Consider the following 9317-nt stretch of genomic DNA (forward strand, 5'->3'; position numbering starts at 1 on the left):
CCAGTTATGCAATAAGCACTGGTACAGCTAAATATACAGGAGGGCTTGTCCTCGGGGAGCCAGATGCTACTTAGCATCAAAAAGATAAATAAGGTACAAACTAAAACATAAATATTTTGCAGCGAGACAAAGATTGGGGTTATGTAGGGGAAACACACACAAAATGGGTCTGAACTAACACTGGGTTTAGACAACTTCCACCATATGGGTTTCGGTAATTATTTCTGAATTGCATCTGCATAAGTGATATTTCACAAGGCCCTCTGCACCCTGGGCTCACCTTTGGAAAAAAAACCCAAGTGTCTGTATCCTGAACCAACATTCGGCAGCTACCTCACAAAAAGGCCTAACTATGTAACCAGCTAAAAGCAGCCCAACTGAGCAGTTGTGTCTCCTAAGCATCCTGTCCTCCAGATCCTACTGAAGAAAGCAATCATCATTTATTTTATTTCATGGGCCCAGCAACAATTATGTGGATGATCATAATGCTGCAGCAGGAATTCACCAAAATCCATTATTGACTCTGATGAGCCTTTAAAAGAAAGGGCAGTAAATATTTTTTCTCTTCATCAAAGTCTAGATGGTTTATTTCTCCAGTGTAACTTTTGCCTTGGAATATTGCACCCCAAAAATGTTCTTTTACAACTCCAAATGTAATTCCAAGAAATCAGAAAAAAAAAATCTAAAATGTCATGAAAGTGGCTAAAGTTATTAACAAAAGGAAATAATCCCATGATCTCTTACCCAGTTCCTACCAGTAATTAGTTACTTGTTGAATATAATTTATGCTGCAAGTAATTTCTGCTGTTAATCTGAGAGCTGCTCTGGTTACTCCAATATGAACTTTATCAAATGTGCACATACACAGGATTTTACAAGGGTAAACTTACTTATCCATTGATTGCACCAGAAATGTATTTTAGAGTGGAAAGTCTGCCTGGTGGGAGTGAACTCATGAGCTTTGAACTTAAAAAAAAAAAAAAAAAAAAAAAAAAAGAAAGAGAGAGAGAGAGAGAGAGAGAGAGAGAGAGAGTGCGATTAAAAAAAATAAATAATAAAAAAAAGGTCAAACCAAAACATGCTGTTGCAGTCCGAGGAACTTTTTTCCCCTATTGATCTTTAGATATGAAACCATAGCAGAAAGTTTGAACAAACCGGAATTCAAATCAGATGCGAGAAATTTTCACGGAGCCACTCTAACACTCTATTGATTCTCTCCAAACCCTGCCCAGCAGCCCCTCACTGCAAGTGCCTGCAGAGCCAGCGATGCTCCCCTCGCCTCACCCTGCGCGGGCCGGACAAGGGTGAGCAAACCTGAATTCACAGGGCGAAAGGACAAGAAAGAAGGCGCCTGGAATTCCCAAGTTCTGTTTTGCAGTTTCACAGGCACACAAGGCGAGCTCGTCCCCGCCGTGGCTCTCCCAGCCTTGTCTGGCTCCAGGGAGAAGCTGCAGGCAGGGCCGGGGAGCCCGGGCAGGCGGGGGTAGCTCTGTGCTAATGCCCCTGCGGGGTGCTGAGCCCTGCAGCAGCACTGCAAAGCAACACCTTCTGGGCAACTGCCTCAAAACTTCTCCTCCAGCCCTGTAAACCAGCCACAACCCGACTGCAGGACTAGAGAAGGGAAAGGGGAGGCTCCTGCACATTTTATAGCAGGGCACACTGCTTTTCCTAAGAAACTGGTCGATATTTTTAAAACAGAATAAACTTTGTCATCCTCTTCCTTAACTTACGATAGCCACCCAAACTAAACAAAAGCTTCACTTTCATGCCATCATTTCAGGCAAGATCCAACTTACTTCAAGGACATCCTTTAGCAACAGGCAGGAAAGCTGCTCAGTTAACATTCCTTTCTCACACTCCCACTGTACTTCATTTGAAAACGATGTGCAAAATCAGATCAAAAGACTAAAAACAGAAGAAAACGGCTACTTTAAAAAAATATACTTTGAAGTGGGTTTGACCTGTTCCACCTACTAAAAACAAACATAAAAAAAGATAGCGAATGTCAAAAGATGCAATCACACGAAGTGAAGATGTAAAAATATCGCTCTGCTTTTCTTTTCTCTGCTCACTTTAAGAAGTTCCAAATTCTTTCACAGGAGGCCGATGAAAGACAAGTTAAACCCTAACGCTTCTCCAACTCCAAACTTCCAGCGGAAGTGGGAATAATATCGTAACAAAAATAAATACGTTTACTGAGATGAGAAACGGGATTCAGCTGAGGAAACGGCAAAACTCGAGCGCATTCAAAGCTCACAAAACTCAGTTTAAAACCCCCAAATCGACTCTCAGGACCCAAACGACTTATAAGAACCGTCTCGCAGAGCTCGGCGGAGGCAGAGCTGATCTATTTGCCGGTGTACGGGAAGGGCATGCAGGGGATTTGGGAAGCCGGGTAAAGGCTCCCAGTGAAGCACAACACCCCGCAAACTTTCCTCCCGTTTCCCGGCGCGGAGCCCGGTCTCCTGTTCCCGGCGGAGCCGAGAGCAGCGGGCACGGGGGGAACGGGGCCGGGGCTGCGGGAACGGGCCCAGCGCTGCGGCCCCGCCGGGCGCGGAGGGTCCGGCCGAGGGTCCGGCCGAGGGTCCCGCGGAGCCGCCGCTGCCCCGAGAAGTCGCCGCGGGAAGCGCTCGGGGCTTCAGAGCGCCGGGCCCGGCCCGGGAGGCTCAGGGGCTCCGCCGCGCCCGCTCCTCCCTTTACCTGCCCGCCTGAAGCGCTTCTGCCCCGCGGAGCCCTCCGCACCCCCGGCCCTCGCCCTCCTCATGGCCCCGGGGGCCGGAGCCTGCGCCGGCAGGGCGAGGGAAGGCTGGCGGGGCGAGGGAAGGCTGGCGGGGCAGGGAAGGCTGGCGGGGAGAGGGAAGGCTGGCGGGGAGAGGGAAGGCTGGCGGGGAGAGGGAAGGCTGGCAGGGCGAGGGAAGGCTGGCGGGGCAAGGGAAGCTGCCCCGGCCGCGCTCCCAGCCGGCCACTTGTCGCCGGCCCGTGTCCCGGCACAGGTAGGGCCCCTCCGCCGGGCTGTGCCGAGCTCCCACCAAATCCCCCCGCTCCGGAGGGGAGGGAAAAAGGGAGTAAGAAAGAAAGCGAAAAAAAAAAAAAAAAAAAAAAAAAAAAAGATACTTCACACGCTCCCTGTACAAATCCTGGCGGACACAAAGCCAGCGTTTATCCCTCGCTTAACCGGCTGGGAGGGAGGGAAGCGGGAGACGGAGGGGAAAAAAAAAATAAAACACAAAAACAAAACTAAAAACCCAACAAACCAAACCCCACAAGCTTAGGGAAAGCAAACCGTGTCCCCGCTGCCCGGAGGCGCCGGTTCCCGGTGAGCTGTGACTGTGAGCGGGGCGCTGCGCGGAGCGGCGGCTCCCGGCACGGGGCGATCCCCCCGCGGATCAGCCCGGCCCGGCCCGGCCCCGCCGGCGGCAACTTTTCCGCCCGCAGGAAGCCTTTGGTGCAGGCGAGGCCGGGGCTGCGGGCGGCGGGGCAGCGTCCTCCGCCCGGCGGGACTGGGGGGAGCGCCGGGGTCCGCGGGGGGGTGGGGGCGGGAGAGAAACCGGGTGCCCGGGGGGGATTTTCCGGCCCTTTCGGGCAGCGTGTGTGGCCGGACGGGGCATCCGTCCCGCGGGGCTGCGGGCTCGGCCGCCCCAGCGCAGCCCCACTTTGTTCCGCAGCTCCGCGGGGCGCGCAGAGAGACGCGGGGGGCGCGGGTCCATCTCCCGCGGGCTCGGGATGCCAGACCGCCCCGCTGGGAGAGGGCGGAGGGAAAACATCAAAAAACGGAAAGAGTTTGGAGTTTCGTTGAGAAACGGACGAAACAAAACGCTGAGTTAAAAAAAAAAAAAAATAAGATAAAACCCGAGAACTTGGAGCAAAAGCTCAGAAGGATCCCCCCCCCCCCCGCCCCGCAGATAACTCCTGGAGATCCTGGTGTCCCGCACACCGCCCGGCGCGGCTCCGACTTCCCGCAAGGTAAGTTCATCTATTTTGTGTGTGTTTGTGTTAAAATGTGTGCGAGGGAGAGGAGAAGAACTCACCATTTCGCTGGGATAACAAGGCCAGATCGGGATCGGATTGGAAATGCTGAGGCTTCGCCTGCTTCCTCCGCGACATGCTGGCTCAAACATCAGCTGGGGCAGAATAAAAAATTACTAAAAAAAAATCTTCTCAAAATTACGGAAATCGAGCCTCCCCCCCCCAGCCTCCCCGATCCTCCGCGCACCGCGCATGTGTCCTGCTATAATTATGATTATCAATAATGCATTGCGATTAATCATAGAGGGGCTCTTTGAAAGGCGATTGGCACATGGCCAGCTCTATTCAAACCAGCTCGCCTTAATCAATTAGGCGCTGATTTGCTGGAGACCCTTGTCTCTCCGCCGCTCCCACCCAATGAGTCGATCCATGTGGCAGGAGAAGGGGCTGGATTTCCCCAAAGCTGTTTGGATACAGTTTAACCCTCTTAGCAACCAGCTGGAGCTGCATCGCGCCATCCCGGTTACTATAGGAATGTGTCTCCCTTCGCCCCTTCCTCCAGCCCCGACGGGCTCCCCGCGCCTCCCTCCCTCCTTCCCGCAGTTTTTGCGCTGCGTTTCACTTTTTTTTTTTTTTTTTTTTTTTTCCTTTCCCCTTTTTTTTTTTTTTTTTTTTTTTTTTTTTTCCCTACTTTTTTTTTTAAACTCCCCCCCGCTTCGCCCGCAGTATGAAGCGGCGGAGGGAGGGCAGGGAGAGCAATAATCGATCGGGGGAGGACGCGGAGAGCAGCGGCCCCGCTCCCGGCAAGTGCCCGCCCGGGGACAGCCCGGCCCCGTCCGTCCCGCTGCTGCACAAAACTTTCGAGCGTATTTTTGTTTTGTTTTGTTTTGTTTTCTTACTTTTTTTTTTTTTTTCTCCCCTTCCTCTAGTCCCCGCATTTACAAATAAAGATCCATCTCGCCCCTCTCCCAGGTCTGTCTCTCCTACCCCCCCCCGCTTCTCTTCTCTTTCCATATATCACGGCCCGAGGGGTGCTGAAAATAGGAAGGGTTTGTTTTTTACCTCACACGTTCCCAGGACAATTAGGGCGCCGCTGGGAGCGGCGGGCGGACCGTGCGGCCGCTCCGCCCCCGCGCCCCGGGGTTGGCTGTGCCGCCCGTCACTCGGCGCGGGGAGCCCGGGGAGCCCGGGGCCAGCGCCCGGGGGCGGGCGGCACGTCCCGCTGCTCGGCCCCGCTCCGCTCCCCGGCCCCCGCGCCCTCCCCCGGGCCGCTCCTGACTTTTGTTTCCCTCTCGGACGTGGGAGCGACGCGCATCTCCCCGCCGGAGGCGCCCCCGGAGCGGAGCGGAGCCGGGGCCGGCCGGGCTGAGCTCGGTGTGCCCGTCCCGGGGCCCCGCGATACCCCGGGCTCTGCCTGTGCCCGTCCCGGGGCTCTGCTCTCCCCCGGGCTCTGCCTGTGCCCGTCCCGGGGCTCTGCTCTCCCCCGGGCTCTGCCTGTGCCCGTCCCGGGGCCCGCGTTCCCCCGGGCTCTGCCTGTGCCCGTCCCCAGCGCTCCCCCGGGCTCTGCCTGTGCCCGTCCCGGGGCCCGCATTCCCCCGGGCTCTGCCTGTGCCCGTCCCCAGCTCTCCGGCCCCGGGCCCCGCGGGCCCCGCGCTCCTGCCCCCCCCGAGCATCCCGCGCCAAACTTTTACCCCCGTGTGTTACTTTGCGGAGGAGGAACCTCTCGCCAACAAATGTCACGGGCTTGAAATAAAAAGTACAGTTGCGCAGAGGCTGCAGACAAGGCTGTTTGTAATGGCTCGTGTAGCAGCGATACACGGATGCCGTGGGTGGATGGGGGTGCCCCCCGAGCTCCGCTCCTCGCGCTGCTGCGGGCACGGAAAGTTACTCTGGAAAATAAAGTGAACCGGGAGCGCTGGCGTTTCTTTCCCTCCACCCTGACCCATCTAGTGCTCTCTCCTCCCACTCCCCCCGCTGGATTATTTACTCTTCTATAGAAGCTACTCCTTTTTCCCGTATTAATATTAACAAACTCTCTGCAAAAGCAAGAGGCTGATCAGATCCAACTCATTTCAATTTCAAATGAGCCGGTAAAGCCTGGAGAGTGAGCGAGAGGAGAAAGGAGAGAGGGGCAAATCTTCCCATTCGGGGAACCGGCTTAGTGGCGTTTTCTTCTCATTATTAAACGAAAGAGATTGTAAAACGTTTATCAATAAGGGTGGGGGGAAGAAAAAACAGCGGCAAAACCCAACCAAACAAACGCATACGAACCGAAAAAATCCTCCCAGGTGCCACTGGAGTATTTAGTCAGCGTTGCAAAGTGGTCACTGACGCTTCTTTTCATTTGTGCGCAGGGCGAGCCCCCTCCTCCCTCCCCGCAGCATTGGGTACAGTAGGTTTTGAGAAAAAGACAAACGAAGCTATCAGCGGGGATGATGTTGAAGAATGAAGATAATAATGTTGCTATAGGTGGTACTTCACATGACATTATTTTTCACTGAATATTTAAAGAGCTGTTTGGGCAGAGATGGATACACTGAGCTCAGGCTGTCACCCTCCGTACCCTGAGACAGGGGCAAAGAACCCGAACCTGAGCTGAAGGCGCAGAGCCGCGCTCGATACTCACTACTGGCCACACAAAACACCCACGCGGATCTATTTGCACTTTTATACCTCTATTTCTAACTGTATCAATCACTCCATTAGCTTCCTACGGTTTCTAAGCTAGACGAGCTCCCAAAATTATTCGCGTTCACAATTTCATTCTACTTTTTGCCGATTAAGCTTGAGACAAATTCCCCCAGATGCGCAGTACCTTTGCTTGGTGGCTGGAAAAAGGCGGCCGTGGACAGGTAATTAAAAAGCGACAGCAGCAACAACAAGACGAAAAAGGGTGGCTTAAAGAAAAAGGAATTAATTTGGAGAAATTAAGTTTTACAACTTTTTTTTTCCGTTTCTCTTCTTCTCGCTAGCGTTAAAGCGGCGCCTGGTATTTCATCCACGAGCGATTGATTATTTATTGTTTGTTTTCCTCTCCTTCGCTGGGGGCCGGGAGGGGTGGGGAATGGGTGGGGGCAGAGCAGCAGTGCCAGGGCTAGAGAAAAATCGCTCTTTATTGTTGTTGATAGCAATACATCAATTAAACGTCATTGTCTCCAGCAGAAGTTGTGTGAGAGTTCACAAGCGTAAATACTCTGATCTCGGCTTTTCCCTCTCCACGCTCCCAATGACAGTGACATATTTTTCCCTCCCCGCCACACCTTGGAGATTTTTTTTTCCCCCCTCTCGGATTATTCTTTTTAATGGAGGTGGGAGGTTTTTCTAATGCGCTTCGATGCAAATCAGCCTGGCTGCAAGACACCCGTGGTGGGATCGATCTCCAGTTCATTGAGATGAGCACTGAAGGGAGATGGTAAACAGGGGATAATTTGCAGTTCATTCTGCTGAGAGCCGATTCCAATGAGATGCATCACACTCGCCCGGATTATTGTTATTCACGTTTGCCATCAGACACAACACCCTCAGCGCGATGGAGTTAAAAGCTGCGCTGTCCCCTCACAGTTATAAAACATCTTTAATACCGATCGGGGGGTGCAGGGTGGGGAAGGAATCCAATGGATTCGGGGCTCTGTGCCCACACCGGCCGAGCCCCTCGGCCCGAGCAGAGCGGCCGCGGGTCGGGGCAGCCCCAGCCAACCTGCCCCGCACCGCTCCCGCCCTCACCCCGCCAAAACCCTCCCTTCCCGCTCAGCACGGCCATCGCTCTTTATTTATGGAGGTTTTTTTTTCCTTTCCTTCTCTTCCTGCCCGTTTTCTGCGCTCTCTGTTTGCCTGTATTTTAAGTGAAAAAGCCCCACTTCGCTGGAGTTCGGAGCGGCGCTCCGGCTGCCCCCGCGAGTTCTCCGTTTGTCAGCAAACACAGGTTACGTGTATTTTAGAAATGTCTGTAATTAGGGGCTTCCAGATGCTGCAGTCAGCTGGGAACTTGGCTTTATGCTCCGATGTATAATAAACTTTTGAGACAGTCCTGGGGCGCAGCTAGCCCGGGGCAGGGAGCACCAGCTCTCCGGAATTGTTTCATTATCAATAGCCTGGATCGCGCTATTCACCAGGAGCGGTGCAAGTCTGATTGTGGGGGTTTAGGTGTGACTACTTTTGTGGGCATGCTGTCAGCTTCCCCCTTCCTTGCTCTCTTCTGCCTTTTTTTTTTTTTTTTTTTTTTTTTTTTTTTTTTTTTTTTTTTTTTTTTTTAATGGTAATTCTCCAAGGGGAAGAAGGAGGGAGAAAAAAAAAAAAAAAAAAAAAAAAAGAGGAGGGGGCACCAGAATTGAATCCTTCGCCATTATTACTGGCAACTAATAATTGATCATTGCTCGCAAACACAAGCTTTTACCCTCATAATTGAATCGTAAGCAATACGGGTTTAGTCAAAGGAAAAAGAAAAAAAAAAAAATAGAGAGAGAACCTCTCCCTTTCTCTCCCCTAAATCGCAGAGAATCGCAGTGATGGGAACTCCTCCGCCCCCGAGATAAAAATGACTAATGCCACAAGCAGCCAAGGTGGGATTATTTAATTCAATTCTTTCTTTACACATTTGCTGCCTTTTGTTTGACCTGATGGCTGGCAAATTTTTACACCTAGCTGTCCCTTTTGAGTTTATTGATGAAGGTGCTTCTGAAATGATTATCAGGAGATTTACAGCCATCACTACCCACCTACGGGAAAAGTAGTAAAATCAATCCCTCAATCAATCAGACCCCTCTGTGCATATCTTTTTAATCTGCTCTTTTAGCTGTTTTATTACAACACGAGCATTAAATATGTTTGTTTCAAATTTAACACGAATGCCTCCGAAGGACTCTGTCAATTTAGACATAAATCATGAAGTAAACAAGCTCGATGGAAAATTCTCTCACTCGGGCAAGAATGTTAAAACCCAAGGAGTAAAAAATTCTCCCCCATCAGTGTATGGGCAACTCTTTTGTATGTACAGCCCACGAGGCAGGAAAACAACAAACAGAAAGATAAATATGCAACGCAGCAAAAGACTTCAGTGCACTTTTACAGGACTAGAGAGTGCTAGTAATTACAAATACTTTCACACCCTGAAGTCCACCATTATTTCCTCTGATATCTTTAAATATATATATTTCAGAATATCTTTTTCCTGTGTTAAAAAAACTTTTTTTTTTTTTTTTTTCAATCAAATACCATATACTTGAGAAAGTGTCTTGATTCTAGATTCCAACATTATTATTGATCCCAAGGTATCACTCTATCCTTTATATGGCATTTTTGGGGGTTAAAGAAGAAATTAGAGGGTATTTCAGTTAGGCTGCTTAGGTCACTGA

The 9317-nt window shown here is 51.5% G+C and overlaps 1 protein-coding gene across 12 annotated transcripts in view; it reads right to left on the bottom strand.

Moving 5' to 3' along the window:
• Positions 1 to 6984, bottom strand: part of SALL1 (spalt like transcription factor 1) — a gene marked incomplete at its 5' end in the record, with an annotated part of 18791 nt that extends 11807 nt beyond the window's left edge. The window contains 3 exons of one of the 12 annotated variants that reach the window (XM_083870197.1): positions 891 to 966; positions 1797 to 1905; positions 4029 to 4148. In XM_083870197.1, coding sequence (XP_083726323.1) covers positions 891 to 966; positions 1797 to 1844 — 124 coding nt within the window. The other 11 variants (XM_083870205.1, XM_083870199.1, XM_083870206.1 and 8 more) reach the window with 11 other exon arrangements.
• Positions 6985 to 9317: the final 2333 nt, after the last annotated feature.

The sequence above is a fragment of the Zosterops lateralis genome, assembly GCF_965231275.1.
Source record: "Zosterops lateralis genome assembly, chromosome: 12".
NCBI lineage: Eukaryota > Metazoa > Chordata > Aves > Passeriformes > Zosteropidae > Zosterops > Zosterops lateralis.